Source organism: Melopsittacus undulatus, chromosome 4, assembly GCF_012275295.1.
Source record: "Melopsittacus undulatus isolate bMelUnd1 chromosome 4, bMelUnd1.mat.Z, whole genome shotgun sequence".
In the NCBI taxonomy this organism is placed as follows: Eukaryota; Metazoa; Chordata; class Aves; order Psittaciformes; family Psittaculidae; genus Melopsittacus; species Melopsittacus undulatus.
In genome coordinates, this window is record NC_047530.1 from 106,220,789 (window position 1) to 106,237,916 (window position 17,128).

Below are 17,128 nucleotides of genomic sequence, written 5' to 3' on the forward strand. Positions count from 1 at the left end.
GGCTGATGTGATCTTCCCTGCTTGTGTCTCCTTTGGCTGCTGTTGCAGATGTGTGTATCCATACTGTCTTCCTGGAACAGCTTCAGAGCATGCTCCCCTCAGATTCCAGGTCCTTAGGATGTGCTGCTACTTCCTTGTCCTCTTCCCTTGTCTGGCAGTATGTTGTTAGAGGAAGGCTCAGAAAAGGCAGAACTCAAACAAGAAGCTAAAGTCAACCCCCTACTTCCTGCTTTTGTTCAGTGCCAGAAGCACAGCAGGAACTGTTTTCCTGCAAGAGATCTGCTGTTTTGCCTTACTTTGCTGTAGGCTGTTGCCTTCCTGTAGAGATAGAGTAGATCAGGAAACATTGGTTCTCTCACATCATGAAAAGAAACCTCATCCTCCAGCAATAGGAGAGCAGTGACCTGTGTGTTGTGGAAGTTAAATTTTAGGCAGAAAAACTTCCTTTAGGAAGTTAAATTATGGCAGACTTTGGAGGCTGTGTAAGTGTAAAATTATTGCTGTGAACGTGATTATTATGTTATCTAGTGCACATTTATCCTTGTCACACACAGCTTCAGCACCACCTCACACCTTAACATCAGTTATTACAGAGCCATGTCTCCTGTGACCTCTGCTTATAGTTACCACAACCACAGGCTCTCCTACCACACTTGGGGAGCTTCTTTCCACATTATTCCCCCAGCAGAAGGTTTGATCTTGAGTCTGTGGCAGGTCAGCAAAACCACATGGAAGCAGCTGTACTGGGCCAAGGATCTGTTTGGCCAAATGTCATATCCTGATGGCCACCAAAGCAAGACACAAGAAGAAAGTGACAATAGGCAAATAAATCAGTTGCCCCTTCCACTCACCAGCAGTGTGGAGCTTATAACCTTCTTTTGCTGGTGTAGTTTCCACGGATTCTTCAATGGATTCCCTTTGATGGAAATGTCCATTCTCTTAAATTCATGTCAGCTTTTAGTATTTGTTATGCCCTTTGGTAAGAACTTCAAAGTTCAACTACAAGTTGAGCTTTCTGCACTACCCCTAATCCACTGAATCACAGACTGGCTGAAGAGACCTTAAAGTTCCAATCCCCTCCCACAGGCAGGGACACCTTCCACTGGAGCAGCTGCTCCAAGCCCCTGTGTCCAACCTGGCCTTGAACACTGCCAGGGATGGGGCAGCCACAGCTTCTCTGGGCACCCTGTGCCAATGCCTCAGCACACTGATAGGTATCAGGAAGAAGCTTTTACTAATCTAATTCTTCCACTCCCAGTGGCTTGCAGTCCCATGTGAAGCTGGATTATCCCTTTTGCCAAGCTCATTACTTTTCACTTACCCATTTGGCATTTCATCTGTTTTTACATCCGGTATAAAGAACTCTTACTGCAGCTCTTCACAGACAGCCCTGGTCCCCTGGCTAGTTTTGATGATCACTGCCCTGATCACCAGGATAATCCTCATGCCACATCTCAAAAGGCAGCTTTCCTCTTTAGATAAGCACCATCCACTTGCAAAGGTGGGATCCCTCATTGTCCACCACAAGGGCAGGAAGCTATAGGATTTCCCAGTGGCTTCAGTGTAAAAACAAGTTCTAGATCTCAAGAGGATCAGGCCTCAAAACTCTTTCAAAGATGCTGAGAAAGACAGGAATCCCTTTCTAACCAAGTCTGACACCCATTCCCTGAACAGTTCTTATTAACTGCCATCAGTGTTGCTTTCTCTATTGCCACTTTAATGGCTACCTCACTCATGTCTCATCCTTGCAATGAGTGTTCCTAAATACAATGGAACCCATGGAGTATGTATTCCAAGAACCAGCTCAACTTCACCCAAAGGATACTGCTGCAACCACCTTTACCAGCTGTGTAAAGCAGCACGTCAATAGCTGCAGCCACATCAGCAGCAACACAACCTTTTGTATTCAATAATCCTTTAATTAAGGAATCAATCACAGGAGGAAGCATCCAGATGCAGTTTGTGACAAATACCATGTTACGCTGCTTCCTGGTACAAGTCCTGGTACAAGGTACCTGGTACCTTCCTGGTACAAGCCCCTGTGGGCTGGGGCTTGCAGTATCATTTTGCAACATCTGCCTCTTCATAGACCACAGCCCTGTACACCAAGTCTTGTATGTATGCCATCCCACATCCATGATACAGGCACAGAGGCTGGATAAATTTGTTCATACATTCAGAATCCACTTCCACCAGAGCACACTTTCCTATATTAAGCCAATCTCTAAATTCCTCTATTGTAGAAGAACTCTGTTTCTTCTGTAGATGAGAGAATTTCTGGCTCAAGGTCTGCTCGCTTTATCTGCAAGGTATAGAGAAAGGGAATCAACACCATTCCTGGTAAGTATGTGATAAGCCCTCTATATCTGAAGGGGGCCTGCAGGGATGCTGGGGAGGGACTATTCATTAGGGACTGTAGTGACAGCACAAGGGGTAACGGGTTGAAACTTAAAGAGCAGAGGTTTAGATTGGATATAAGGAAGAAATTCTTTACTGTAAGGGTGGTGAGGCACTGGAATGGGTTGCCCAGGGAGGTTGTGAATGCTCCATCCCTGGCAGTGTTCAAGGCCAGGTTGGATGAAGCCTTGGGTGATATGGTTTAGTGTGAGGTGTCCCTGCCCATGGCAGGGGGGTGGAACTGGGTGATCTTAAGGTGCTTTCCAACCCTAACTATTCTATGATTCTATACCACATTGAACTTTGCACAGATTGTAATAGTGTGTTCAGGAGCAAGACTGGATGGGATTTGGGGATCCAAGAGGTTGTTGTTTTGGGGCTTTTTTTTCCTTCTAAGGAAGAAATATGCTTCATGTAAAATCAGAGGTACTCCTGAGATCTAAACAGAGCATTACTGACATTATCTTCAGTCACTACAGAACCACATAGGTTGGAAAGGTCCTTCAAGATCATCAAGTCCAATTGTAAATATATGTGGGTGATGCACCAGGAGAATGTGTGCTGTGGGTTGGGCAATTGGGAAGTTCAAAGGGAACCAACCCCCCAGACTCAGGATATAGCTTCTAAAAAGCCCCCTCATTTCTGTTCAGTTTATCTTTGTTGCCATAAGAGGTTAAGAAATCCAAACAAAGATTACAATGCCAGAAAACTCAGGTGAATAAAAGAAACCACTGGAAACTGCAAGAGCCAATCTGTGATTTTCTGAGCATATTCACCCAGTGCTGGTAAGGGAGGGGAAATAAATGCAGAAAGGAATCCCAGGCTCCACTCCCACTTGGCCTTCTCCAAAGCCCAGTGCTCAAGGGCTACATGGAATCCCAGAATGGTTTGTGCTGGAAGGGACCTTAAAGCTCACCCAGTCCCACCTCCAACCCCTGCCACAAACAGGGACCCCTTCCACTGGAGCAGCTGCTCCAAGCCCCTGTGTCCAACCTGGCCTTGAACACTGCCAGGGATGGGGCAGCCACAGCTTCTCTGGGCACCCTGTGCCAGCTCCTCAGCACCCTCACAGGGAACAGCTTCTGCCTAAGAGCTCATCCCAGTCTCCTCTGTTCTGGCAGGTTCAAGCCATTCCCCTTGGCCTGTCCCTACAGGCCCTTGTCCCAAGCCCCTCTCCAGCTTTCCTGCAGCCCCTTCAGGCACTGGAGCTGCTCTAAGGTATTCCCTTGAGGAGCCTTCCCTTCTCCAGGCTGACCCAGCCCAGATCTCTCAGCCTGACCATTTACTGCCTGCCAGGAAAGCTGCCCTTCCCAGGGAACAACTACACTTCACAGTTCAATAAGGCAGGTGAAGAGATGTTGCATGTGTGGTGGTTTACCTCCGACAAGCTCATGCTGACTTTGCATCTACATCCTCCCTTTCTTCAGCAGGACTGAAAATAGTGCTGGAAGAGTCTTGATTTTAATCTTTAAGACAGCTCTTCTCACCTTGCTTGCTTTAAAGTGCTGTGAAAACCTGACTTATATTTACACTTTTCTATGCAGATTTGTAACACACAACACAATTTAGACCTAGAAAGCCTTGTAACCCTCTGCCTAGTGCACAGGCCTTCACAAGCAGCCTCTGCTGCCCCTTTGTAAATGCACAACTGCATTAATCTTATTGTTTGTTTTCTACACGGCCTCAAGACTGCTGGGCACAGTTCTGGAATGCCTGTTTAATGTAACAGGAATCCTAAATCAGTTCCTGGGACAGGACTTACCTCTCCACACTGCGGGAACATACTGAGTGAGACCGGCAGCATCCCTGTTAGTACTGATGTGATCATAAACATTCTCAGTAAAGCCAAAGTACGTGGAGTCTTTATCATTTTTGCTCTGCCCAAGATATTGAAAGTAAATAGATCAGTTTAGGCTTGAAAAGTAACCTGACAGTGAGACAAACAGCATTAGCTTTTATTTTAGTGGTTGAAATAGCACTGAAATGAGTAATAACCAAGGCTTAGAAATCCTAAGGTATTTCCTTACTTGATGTCCTGCGCTCTTGTTCTTAACTCCTGTTCTTCCCCTTTGTTCTGTATTTAGCTGCAGCAGTTGCCAAGTTCAGATTGTCAATACATGATTAAGAAAATAAGCAGCAGGATCAAAGTGACAAAAGAAGAGCTGCATTAGCACTTTAGAGCATCTCAGTTCTGTGCCTAAGATTCTTCCTGCATTACTCTCTTTCCCCTTAGATTGAGCTCCTCTTGTTAAGTCCTACTTTGCCTTGTGCAATATTACTCCACATATATTCAAAGTTTTATCTTACATCAGCATTTATGTCTTCTGCTAACAGGGGTCCCTTAAGCTAAAGAAAAGGATAAGGAATTGATTTAGGCAATACCAAATGACATGACATTTATGATCCCTACTTGTGTTATGTACAGGATATAGAAGATCCCTACCAAAAGCTCAGGGCAGGCTAAGAATTCTCTCACAAAGCATACAATGAATTCTTCTTATAATATAGGGTTTCTAAAGGTTGCAAGAGCAGGTTTTACAATATATGAATAACAGTTTCCAAGCTGGGATCCAGTTTCTGTTGCAAATTCAAGAGCCATATTTCCTCTGCAGCACTAAAAAACCTAAGCTAAGCGCTGTGACCATGCTGTACACCAGACACTGGGACCCAAATCAAGTTAGGGAAGCTAGGTGCTGGAAGACAGCCTGCCAGGAGAGCACAGGCATGTTTCCTGTAAGGGAGCAGAGAGGAAACCCTTATAGCTTTACACAGCCTCCTGCAAACCTTCACAGCATGGATGTGGGCATGACCAGGCTCACTTATCTAAATGAATCACAGTAGCTGAACAGAAACATCCCAGATCAACATTTGTACCAAGGCAATACTGCAAACCCAAGAAAGAGTTGGCAAGTGGTAGCAGCCAGATTGAACACCAGCAGACACCCCAACCAGGCACCCCCAGCCCTTTGTCAGCCCCTCCTACCTTTCCATAAGGTACACAACCACGGGGGGCAGGAAAAACGTTGTCCCAAACAAGACAGCTCGTGATATTGCTGTTTCTTTAACAGCCTTGAGGGAGAGAGGAAAAGAAATGATGTCAAAGCAGTGTCTGTGCAGCTTCAAATCCTGTATGCTTATCTGAGCACTTCTTTGTCTAATGCTCTGGAGTTTCAAGCAAAAGGATAATGAGGAATAAGACCACTTCTTAGAGGAATTCTTTCTTACATGGAAACTAAACTACAAGTGGCAAATATTCCACTTGTGACTAAGAAATACCTTAAAGGGTGAGACTATTGATGCCATATTGAGTTTTCCTGCTATGACAGCAATTTTACTGGGGGTTGCTCTTTTTAAGCTATGCTGAACTTCTTCCAAATGGCTGTACCTTCTGGGCATCCTAACTAGTTCTCCCTCCAGCTCTCCATAAACCTTTATGCTCAAAGAGCTGCTTCCTCCCCTCTGGACAGCAGCATAGAAAAGGAGGGTCACTGACAGTATATAAAATATGACTCCTCCTAGTTCCTATGCTAGGCTCTACGGTGGACAATGATGAGCAGAGCAAGGAGTGGATCCAGGGTAGGCAGCTGGAGCCCAAGGCTAAAATGCACTAGCATACTCAGGGCATTACCTTGTGGGAGGCACAGCCTTTAAATAACATTCCCACTGGAGGAGATGCTTGTGATATGTACAATACAGGGCTTTTCTCTGAGGTGTCCCATCAGAAGAAGGTCTAGAAGTCTTGTCTCCTTCCATGATGACAAGGGAAAGCAGCAATGCCTGTGCTAGGATCTCTGGGGTTCAGCTCTGACAATCAGTATATTGCTCAGGGAAGGCTGCTAACCCTTGAAGACACAAGGGTTGTAGAACCTGGTTCCAGAAGCCTAGCCCAAAGCCTACCCAAAGGCTCAGCACCTGACCTGGGATTCTTCATGTTAATATATCCAACTCTGTCAGTCCTCAGCACCACATTCAGCTCTTAGCAGGAACCAAAAGGCACATCAGGAGAGGCCTCCACCCTGTCACCTACCTTCTCACCAGCCTTCTGTGACACTCCTACAACCTTGCCATTTCTGTCCATCACTTCAATTCCATTGTCAAATTCTGGGCTTCTCGTCACAACCACAGTAAATGCAGTCATCAAGCCTGCAGAGTTAGAGAGGATTTGGCTTTGAAAGATCCTGAACTACCTCAATAGCAACATTCATAATTACATGCTTTTCACACTTCCAGGTCAGCAGTTCACAACTGAATAACCTGGCGGCTTAAGAGGCTGCCTCATAAAAACCTGCTTGGGACATAATCTTGAGTTAGGTTTTAGGGCTCCAATCCTAAAAGATGCTTTATCATTACCAACTCAGAGCTTTCAATCACTGTCATCCAGTTCAAACTGTGAGTACTTTGTGGATGGATCTGTGTTGTGGATAGGTTTTACTGGTCAGCACAGAAGAAAAGACCCAGAAGGGAACAGACTTTACTTAAAGGCTGCATCCCCGATTTGAAAGGGAGGGTGTCAGGGGAACACCAGCTCTAATATATTCCATTATGGACTTGTGACGGGCACCTGGGCAGAGAATTGGCGATGCTTCAGCTGGATCCTAGATGACAATGTTTCAGTCTCCTCCAGACCCAGCTTTACAAGGTGCCTGAAAACACTCATCCCACCATCAGTCACTGAAAACACAAACCTTGGCACTTATAAAGGTCATATCTAATGGGAGTTAATAATCTAGCTGGTTTCCTCCTTTCTCTTTGCTAGACCTTGGTCAGCCTGGCAAACTGACCTTGCCTGAAACAGTAGACTTCTCTTTTTATTACTTTTGGGCAGCGCTGTTCAATAAACACATCAGTGTAACAGATGGCACTTTTCAAACACTGCACTAACATTAAACAATTACCCTCAGGTTTCTCTCTGCATTTAAAGAGATGGAAGCACACTTTAACACCTACTCCAAGGGAAACAAGTCAGAAAGCTCTAATGCAGATCCTCAGAATGATTTTGGGAGCCATCTCAGTTAAGTTGGAACAGAGGAGATGGTGTGTTTTAATTTTACCAATTTCCCCCTAGGAGAAGCCAAAAACGTCTTCAATGGCATTAGAAAACCAGTCAATGACATCAAATAGTGAAACTCATCCTGGTGCAACTTCACTATGTCAATAGAGAGTTTCAGTGCTACTACCTTGCAAGGTTAGTGATATTCTGTGTAACAACTCTCTATGCTGTCAGCAGTTTCATAGCCGGCAGCATCTGAGTAAGGAACTATGGAGGGCACACTCAGAGCTATGTTACACTCTGGTGTCACATATGTGCCACACAACGCTGTATCTATCACAGTCCTGGCAGTCCTGATGGTTTCAAGTATGATGTGCAAGCCAAAGAAAATGCATCCCTGGATACCTTTGGAGAAATAGTTGCATGTCATGCGTACACACAGGCCAGGAGAGTGCTGATCAGCTTTACAATTGAAAACCAGCAAGAATCAAGAAGTCAGTTCTACAGATCAGTGAGCATCAACTCTCACACAGAAAGGATGCTACCCAGCAAAGGCAGTTACAGAAGGAGGCTAGGAAACAGTAAAACCACACCTCTGCAAGATAACTCTACAGTGAGATGGGGTCAGGAAATGACCCTCAGACCAGCTGCACGATGCACAGTTCCCCTTTACTCACCAAGCAGAGGAGCAGGTAGGAGATTTTTGATGATTAGATGCGTTAATGGACTCTTCAGCGTGTAACGATTCATGAAGACAAGAGGAAGAGTCTAATGCATGGGGAGGAAACAGAGACCTTGTATTAAAGGAAATGTGCAGCATTTCAGTGTGTGCAGCAGGTTAGGAAAATAGCACATAGCTATCATCTATAAAAATAAATGCCTTGGTTTAACATCCCAGCAAAATGCAGATGTGCTCTGAAGGTGTTTGTAATTGCTCTTTTAGATAAGAATACAAAATATCATGATGAAAACAAGCATTAGATATTATTATGTAGAGGACAGCAGCAGTGTGAATAATAAAGACAGAACACAATTACCTCCGACTAATAACCCTTCGGCACCCATCCAGCTGCCTTGTATCCCATACCACTCTCTCCCCCAAACAGGAAACCTAGTTTACTTGTGTATTTGTTACTGATTCTCTGTGGTTTCAGCCCAATTCTATATTCCCATAATATAGGGAAGTTTCCTTTAGGAATAAATAGCCAGGACACCAGCTAGTGCTCACAGTCTCCCTTGGAAGACAAAGGGGAAGAACTCGCGGAGTTCACCCACAGGCATAGCTGCCTCCCCAGACCTCTGTAAGTCCTGAGCACTGCTGGCCAGACTGTTTTGCTTAGTGGAAAGTGGCTGCAAGTCCCTCTAACAAAAGCAGGAATACTCATATTCCTCTGCCAGAAGGCTTATAAAAATCACTGTTGAGTGTGGAGAGTGAGGAAATGCATTATAGGGGCATATACACTTGCAATGAGTGTCATGAGGATACCAGAATTGATTCTGACATAGAAAACTCCAGAAACCAAATACCTATTCCAGCATAGCACAGGGCTAGCTCTGTATTTTCATGCTTATGCTGTCTCTGATATATGAGCTCACTCTATCCAGTACAGATGCCTACAGATTTCATCACTTGTTTAGGGCCAGACAGATCTCTTCCACAGTGCCACATAAAAAACCCAACTCCAACCCAGTGGGTCACTCTGTGTGTGTAAACCTTGCCTATTTCCTCTCACTACCCATTTTCTAAGCTTGCACAATGAAAAGCACAGAAGAAGGAACAACAGAGGAAGACAAGCAAGGTATTGGCTGGCTAATGATCAGGAAAATTGTTACCCTGAACAGTTCTGGGGCAAGATACCAGAGTAGAGCATCAGAGCACAATGCTGAAGGATGATTTGGCAGTGTGATTATCTCAGTGCCTACTCCTTCTGTGGAGAGCTTATTAGGAAGGCAACCATCGAGCAAATACATACACCAATACATGCTGCATAGGAAACAGCTCCCACGCTGAGGAAGATCTGCTTTTCTTGAATCGAGTACTCCTAAGGAGGGCAGAAGAAACACACTATGTAAGTCCATTTGTAAAACCCTTGTAAATCATGTTCAACATGGTCTTGTACACCTAAGATGATAGGAGAAAGAAAGATCAATACATACTTCAGCCTTTGGGGTCCCATTTTGATTGAAGAGGGTGAAGCCCGTGGTGTACGTGTGAAACAAGAACTGCAGAAACAAGAGATTACAAGAAAAAATGAATTTGGAATTGAGACGAGAAGACACATAAATGTAGACAGGAAGAGGCAATTACCTGATAAAAAAAGTTGTGCCTTGCTTGGTGCTGAAGAGATGAAGCAACAACCTAAGAGGAAAACCCCACAAGAAAAGTAGGTTTGGTGAGTCTGGAAGGTTTTGGTGGGCAGTAGCTGGCTAGAGCATGAAGACAATGACTTTGTTGCTATCTGTAACAGATGGCTATGTTACTATCTGCAGCAGTGTCAAAGGCTTCAGTCAGTGCCAAAAACCATTTGCCTTAACTCCAGGGTAACACTCTTGCTACAGATATGAAATACTTTTTCTATCCAGTATAAACCACAGAAACACAGTGAATAAAACACTACATGCAAGAATATTTGAGCAAGATGCTTTCTTACCCCAAATAACAAATGCATTTGTACCTGTGAAGCTTAAATAGATGCAAATATAATAACTAAGGTAATAAGAATGTAATTAAAGAAGTGAATGAGAAAGGGTCAGATTGTTTTGATTAGTGGGGATATAAATACTAGATCTTACTGATGTAAGATTTTGGGAGTTACTCCTCAAATTCAGACAATGAATAAGAACTTCAGTTTTAGTAAAGCCTTTCTTGAAGCCTGACCTGTCATGCTCAAAGTGTGGAGCACTCTCAGAGGACAGAGTCAATCAAGATAAGGCAAACACTGAATAAGAGGAGGGCAGGGAACGTCCAAAGCCTTGAAGAGGACATTAATTCATTTAATATTAGTGAATGCGCTACCTTTATTATTAATGCCAATACTGAATCTAACCATATCTGTGAAAGAGCATTAAGATCTATATACCAAAAATTTTGTTAATACTGTTCTTAAGGAATTTAACAGCCATTGAGAGTTTCATTATACTTTCTAGCAATGCCATGTAAAACCATGCTGTAATCTCTATATGGAATGACATGTCAGTATGTATACTCATAGGCCAAACCCAAACACATCTAAACAAATAAACATGCATATAATTACAGCTACAACTATTCTATGATTATGAAACATAATGGTGCAAGTTTTGAGCACTGTAATCGGAGTTTATTTCTACATCTGTAATTTCTTGACAACGCCATTTCTTCCTTGCAAATGCAAAATTTGCATAAGAAAAAAAGTCCATATTTTGTGTCTGAAACACAAAACACAAGGCTCCGACTCCTTCCTACTGCAGTTCAGTAGGAGTTTAAATAGACCAAAACCAGGCCTTGCTCTCGATGCTGAGTGAATTTCAGCTTGCTTCAGAAACAACCTTCATTCAAGAACAACCTCTTTGCATGCTGCTGAATGAAAGTATCTAACAGGTTTCAACTTCCAATGAGATACCTTAACGGCTCAATTTCTAGGTTACTCAGCACTTCCCATAAAACAGATGTGTTAAAAAGCTTGTGCTGAACATACAAGAAGCCTAAAATCTTCTATTCCCTCCCTATAAAACTTGGCTTTGGAAAAATACAAGCCATGCAGTACCACTAGCATCTTTCATGATTACTCACCAATGGAAGAGATACAGGCAGGAAGGCTAAAAAGAAAGAAAACTTTTATTTCAGTAAAAATAACTGCTGTGAGCCTAAATGTATGGTCTTGAGTTGAAAATTCCCCTAACTTTGCCCTTCTATTTTCAGCTCTAAGTAAGACACTGCCCACAAAAAACTCACCATCACCACATAGGTCAATTCTAACCTTTGTCTCTCATTGCACATCCCAGGAATCAGAATACCTGGTCACAGCTTGTAGGCAAAATGAGCCTTTGTGAGCTCCACTCAACAGTTTAACTGAGTGTTGAACAGAAATCAACTCCCTGTTCAAAAAGAGAAAGGTGGCAACAACAGCTGCCACAGCTATGAGTGGCTATACAAGAGAATGAGTAAATAGCCTCACTATAGTTATACCTGATTAACAACATGTGCTGTCTTGGCCTCACCCAAAGCAGACTTTGTCACCACAGCACATTAATTCATACAATAGCCACATCCACCAAAGGAAAATTTAGCTTATGGTAGACTGCTTTATATGGGGAGGGATTTGGGAACTCATTATGCAGTGAGATCAGAGACTGGTCAGACTAATTCCATCTAGATGAGCAGATAAACTGCAGGGAAAAAATTCCTCAAGGGGATTGTAGGAATAAATAAATCTTCAACAGCTATGACAATGCTACTAACAGAAGTAAGAGTCTACTTGCTTTTGTATATGGAGAGTACCACTGTAGTATCACAGCAGCTATTCACTATGAGCTAGTCCCCTGTGATGCTTCAGTCACATACACAAAGCTTCTCTTCAGGGAACTTACCTGGAGGTCTAAAAAAAACAGGAATTATATCGTCTGTATCAGGATGCACACTGGACTATAATAAGAAAAGGAATATTAGACCACTGTTGCCATAGGTGAATGAGAAAGAAAAAAAACCAATGTAAGTATTTTGTGAACTTACCAGGCTTAGCAGGAAGGCTTGTCTTGTCTAAACAGTTTGAAAATGAGGTTAGTAATCAAACTTTGGAAGAGACTGGATAAAAACTTCTGTCTACATTTATTATATCTTCCTTTTTTCCCCAATAACTCACTTTAATATAGAGTGCTATATATGTATACACCCCTGTAATTACCTTTGTCCCTAACAACACACTCCTCAACACAGTCCTTGTTGAATGTAACTTACATCCTATGTGCAGTGTGACAGCACCAAAGTACATGCTATGGCAGAACAGAAAGTTAGTTTTAAACCAGAAAACAACAGTTTGCATATGGCTGAAAGCCCAAATACTTATGTTAAGACTTTAGCTTTTCTGGAATCACAGAAGTTTTTATTTCTCCTTTCAGGCTTTGACTCACAAGGTATAAATGCCACATGGGAAGAGCTGAGCCCACACTGAGTCAAAAGAAAGACCCCTCCTAATGAAGCAAGGGTTCAGCACTACTTCCCAGTAACTCTGTGAGTAGGTTTCCCACCCAAGTACTACTACTGCTCATTTTGTGAGATGTGTAACTAAACCAACCTGCGCTCTGTATGATGTTACAGCTAAGATTTAAATGAGCTTATTAAGTTCTTTGCATATTTCTCACCTACCTGTATCACCCCAAGTGAGGATGGACAAGCTTAGAACAATGATTCCTACAGGGATCCGAGAGCATCTCTTAGCTATATGATATATAACCTAGCATTCTTCAGGATAATAATACTGGGATTTGGCATTAAAGTCAGTAGTAACCCAAAGGAATCCCTGCTAGATTGATAGATTTGAAAAATACCAGTATCAGTGAGTTCTTCTTGTGCTATCACTTGTATCAGTATCTCAGTATTCTGTCTGCTACATTTGAGATTAACATCAACTACTTCAGCCATGAAGAAAAGATACCTCTATTTCCTATACACTGCACTCCAAAATACCTGAGCATTCTGTATGGGTTCATTTAGGGTCTTCCCAGTGCTCTGTATGGACAACCTGGTCCTTCTTATTTCGTCCTGTATTTGAGAAAAAAAAAACAACAGATAAAATAACCCAGATTTTAATATCCTGGAGAGCAACAGATCCCTTGTAAGACATTCTAAATATAAAGCTAGAATGTCAAGCTAATAATGCACCTGGCCCTCACCAGAGTAGTAAAAGCAAGAACACACGTAGACACACAACAACCAGCTCACGCTCACAGAAACCTTTAGGTTATTCAGACTCCCTTGGTCCCTTTCTGTATCAATCCCTGAATCTGCTACAGAAATGCACTGGAAATTGAAGTATATGAAAAACCTCACTGAAATCAAGAGTTAATCTCGTACTCAAAGTTACCCATGTGTGCTGGCAAACATAAAGATTTGCTGCCAAAGCAACCATCCAATATCGCCACAGGCACTTAGATGGCTATTTTAAAACTGAATTCCAAACTAGACTTTTAAAAGTGACCAGAAACAAGTCACAACATCACAAGATGCTTCTGCATGCTCACAAATGTGTGATCAAGCTTTGGAGTGTATTTTAATTCCAGGAGGTGGGAACTAATCCCAGATCTCCAAATCCTGAATGTACTACGAAATTTTATTGTTGACATTTACATATATATATATATCATGTACATCTACTAAATTATATGAATTGTACATGTAAATGTATATATAGGGGTATGCATTCATACCATATATAATTATAGAGATAGATGAATAGATAGACACAACACACTGACTCTGCAAGTGACAAGGAAATACCCCATGTACACATACTTTGACAGTGTTCTACTGCTTTAATGGAGTTTTCCCTTAAATAATAATAAAATCAATCTACATAAAAAGGACATGGAACTGTTGGAACAAGTCCAGAGGAGGCCACGAGGATGATCAGGGACTGGAGCACCTCCTGTATGAAGACAGGCTGAGAAAGTTGGGGCTGTTCAGCCTGGAGAAGAGAAGGCTGCGTGGAGACCTCATAGCAGCCTTCCAGTATCTGAAGGGGCCTACAGGGATGCTGGGGAGGGACTATTCATTAGGGACTGTAGTGATAGGACAAGGGGTAATGGGTTGAAATTTAAACAGGGGAGATTTAGATTGGATCTAAGGAAGAAATTCTTTACTGTGAGGGTGGTGAGGCACTGGAATGGGTTGTCCAGGGAGGTTGTGAATGTTCCATCCCTGGCAGTGTGCAAGGCCAGGCTGGATGAAGCCTTGGGTGCTATGGTTTAGTGTGAGGTGTCCCTGCCCATGGCAGGGGGGTTGGAACTGGATGATCCTTAAGGTCCTATCCAACCCTATCTATTATATGATTCTACTGACCAACCAGCCAACTCTCATACAATGTGCTTTTTCGCTGTCACCCCTGAGAAAACTGCACAGAAGTGGATGGACAGAAAAGCACATCTTCCCCTGAATTCTCTTGTCAAAAGAGTTCTTGAAATTTGGAAGCTACACTTTATGACCAACAATGTATCACACTTTCAATAATTAGTTTTAAAACTGCAATAATAATTCTCTGGTATAAAAGGGCCTATTCAGCACTTGTGCTCCCTCTCAGGGGAGGATTCATTTCAGTACAGCCACTTGGAAGAGTATCACAGATCTTCCTTCATGAGCTTCAGACTAAGCCATACCACGAGGATGGGTGTGTGGATTAGGCAGCAGAGATTTGGAGTGTCTGGGGTGCAGCTCAGCAAACCTGTCCTCTCCAAAGCTGTGGCAGCTCCACATCACACTCCTGCAGCTGACTGTCTTCATAAAGAGCATGTCCAGCTGCTTGTTCCACAGCTCTTGTCTTTGCGGGGTTCCTGGCTCTTAACTGCTTCTTAATTCTAATTCAACTGCTGGCACAGCCGCCATGGTCTAAGCGGGAGTGCTGAAGTGGTGGTGTCTAGAAATGCCCTTTGGTTTATTTAATTATACAGAGAAATGCACACTGCTGAAATTCTATTTATTAATATAAAGTGATCCCAGACTGGTTTGGGTTGAAGGGGCCTTAAAGCTCATCCAGCTCCAACCCCTGCCACAGGCAGGGATCCCTTCCACTGGAGCAGCTGCTCCAAGCCCTGTGTCCAACCTGGCCTTGAACACTGCCAGGGATGGGGCAGCCACAGCTTCTCTGGGCACCCTGTGCCAGCGCCTCAGCACCCTCACAGGGAACAGCTTCTGCCTAAGAGCTCAGCTCAGTCTCCCCTGTTCTGGCAGGTTCAAGCCATTCCCCTTGGCCTGTCCCTACAGGCCCTTGTCCCAAGCCCCTCTCCAGCTTTCCTGCAGCCCCTTTAGGCACTGGAGCTGCTCTCAGGTCTCCCCTTCAGGAGCCTTCTCTTGTCCAGGCACATGTACAAGTACCACTAATACAGCTTTTACTTTTGCCTTCACACGTGGATACACACACACTTCTATTTGACTTTGGCTACATGCTCACCCAGCTAAACCTACTGATGGAGCCTGCAGAACCTGCACAGACTCGGGTACCATAAGTTAAAATACAGATTATATCTATATCTATGCATTCACTGTGTTCCTCAGCGGCCTTGTAACTACTCACGGAGGACTTGAACAGCAGCAGTGGATCCAACACGTCCGCCCATAGCAGAAACCTCTGGAAAAAAGACTGTAGGACACACGCTGCGGTCACACCGGGTTTATCCCTGCCGGGCCGCACCCCCGGCTGCCCCCGCCGCCCACCTGCCCCTCCGCCCTCCAGAACCGCAGGTTGGGGTCCATGGAGCCGCGGCACCGGAACGGCGCTGCCGGGGACCGGTCCGCCGGATGCACGCTCCGCCCGGCCACGGAGCCGCAGCACTGCGGTCCCCCCGACCCGCGGGTAGACCTGGTGCCCGGGCCGCCTTCCGGCCCTGAGGTGTGAGGGGGATCGCGGCTGGGGTCGTGGTCTTGCAGCCGCATGGAGCCGGATCGGGGTTGGGAAAGGCCCGATCGGCTTTAACCCTTCCAGCAGTGTCCCCTGAGCCACCCGGGAGGGCAGAGGTAAGGAGCGGGACGGCAGAGAAACCCCGGCCGCGTTAACAGTGAGCGGGTAAGAGACACGTACAAGTGCGGTGTAGCACTGACCCGCGGCTGTACCTTGTTTCACAGGCACACACAGCCGCCCGAGCACCACTGGGCTGTAGTATTGCATTAGTGAGCTGTGCAGGGGTTAACTGCATGTATTCTAGGTCCAGGAGTTCAGGTTTAGTGGGACAAGGGGACAGATAATAGAGGATTTGAGCAAATCAGAACTAAAATACCGGGACTGGAAAGATTGCAAGTACTGAAACACACAGCATCAGCGGGCACCACAGCAGCGTCTCTTTTATATCCTTGAACTTACATTGCAGTGTTGGTACCTGTTACAAAGCTCACTTTGTAACACAAGCTTATGCTTCTGTTTTCTCTTAAGTCCTTGTCTCTGATCATAAGGGCAGATGGAAAACACAAACCAGATGGAAAAAACAACACAGTGCTGTATTGGTTTCATAGAAACCCAGACTGGTTTGTGCTGGAAGGGACCTTAAAGCTCACCTAGTCCCAATTCCCTTGCCATGAGCAGGGACACCTTCCACTGGAGCAGCTGATCCAAGCTCCTGTGTCCAACCTGGCCTTGAACACTGCCAGGGATGGGGCAGCCACAGCTTCTCTGGGCACCCTGTGCCAGCACCTCAGCACCCTCACAGGGAAGAGCTTCTGCCTAAGAGCTCAGCTCAGTCTCCCCTGTTCTGGCAGGTTCAAGCCATTCCCCTTGGCCTGTCCCTACAGGCCCTTGTCCCAAGCCCCTCTCCAGGTTTCCTACAGCCCCTTTAGGCACTGGAGCTGCTCTCAGGTCTCCCCTTCAGGAGCCTTCTCTTGTCCAGGCTGCCCCAGCCCAGCTCTCTCAGCCTGGCTCCAGAGCAGAGCTGCTCCAGCCCTCGCAGCAGCTCCATGGCCTCCTCTGGCCTCTCTCCAACAGCTCCAGGTCCCTCTTGTGCTGCTGCCCCAGAGCTGGATCAGGGCTGCAGGGGTGGTCTCCGCAGAGCTCAGCAGAGGGG

The 17,128-nt window shown here is 44.7% G+C and overlaps 1 protein-coding gene across 1 annotated transcript; it reads right to left on the reverse strand.

The window, feature by feature from the left end:
* Positions 1 to 1,898: 1,898 nt before the first annotated feature.
* SFXN4 (sideroflexin 4) lies at positions 1,899 to 15,865 on the reverse strand. The gene is made up of 14 exons (XM_031053902.2): positions 15,792 to 15,865; positions 15,652 to 15,717; positions 13,053 to 13,127; positions 12,099 to 12,125; positions 11,957 to 12,011; positions 11,160 to 11,185; positions 9,696 to 9,746; positions 9,545 to 9,610; positions 9,361 to 9,429; positions 8,065 to 8,155; positions 6,425 to 6,540; positions 5,381 to 5,466; positions 4,160 to 4,274; positions 1,899 to 2,302 (listed from the first exon to the last, which is right to left on the reverse strand). The coding sequence occupies exons 1-14, from the start codon at positions 15,828 to 15,830 to the stop codon at positions 2,225 to 2,227; spliced, it is 960 nt and encodes a 319-aa protein (XP_030909762.2). The 5' UTR covers positions 15,831 to 15,865; the 3' UTR covers positions 1,899 to 2,224.
* Positions 15,866 to 17,128: the final 1,263 nt, after the last annotated feature.

Coding starts and splice junctions, on each gene's coding strand:
- SFXN4 (XM_031053902.2), bottom strand. CDS start 15,830: ATGGACCCCAACCTGCGGTTCTGGAGGGCGGAGGGGCAG. Junction 12,012..12,098: donor AAGCCTTCCTGCTAAGCCTG/GTAAGTTCACAA, acceptor TTCTTATTATAG/TCCAGTGTGCATCCTGATAC. Junction 5,467..6,424: donor CACAGAAGGCTGGTGAGAAG/GTAGGTGACAGG, acceptor CTCTCCCTCAAG/GCTGTTAAAGAAACAGCAAT.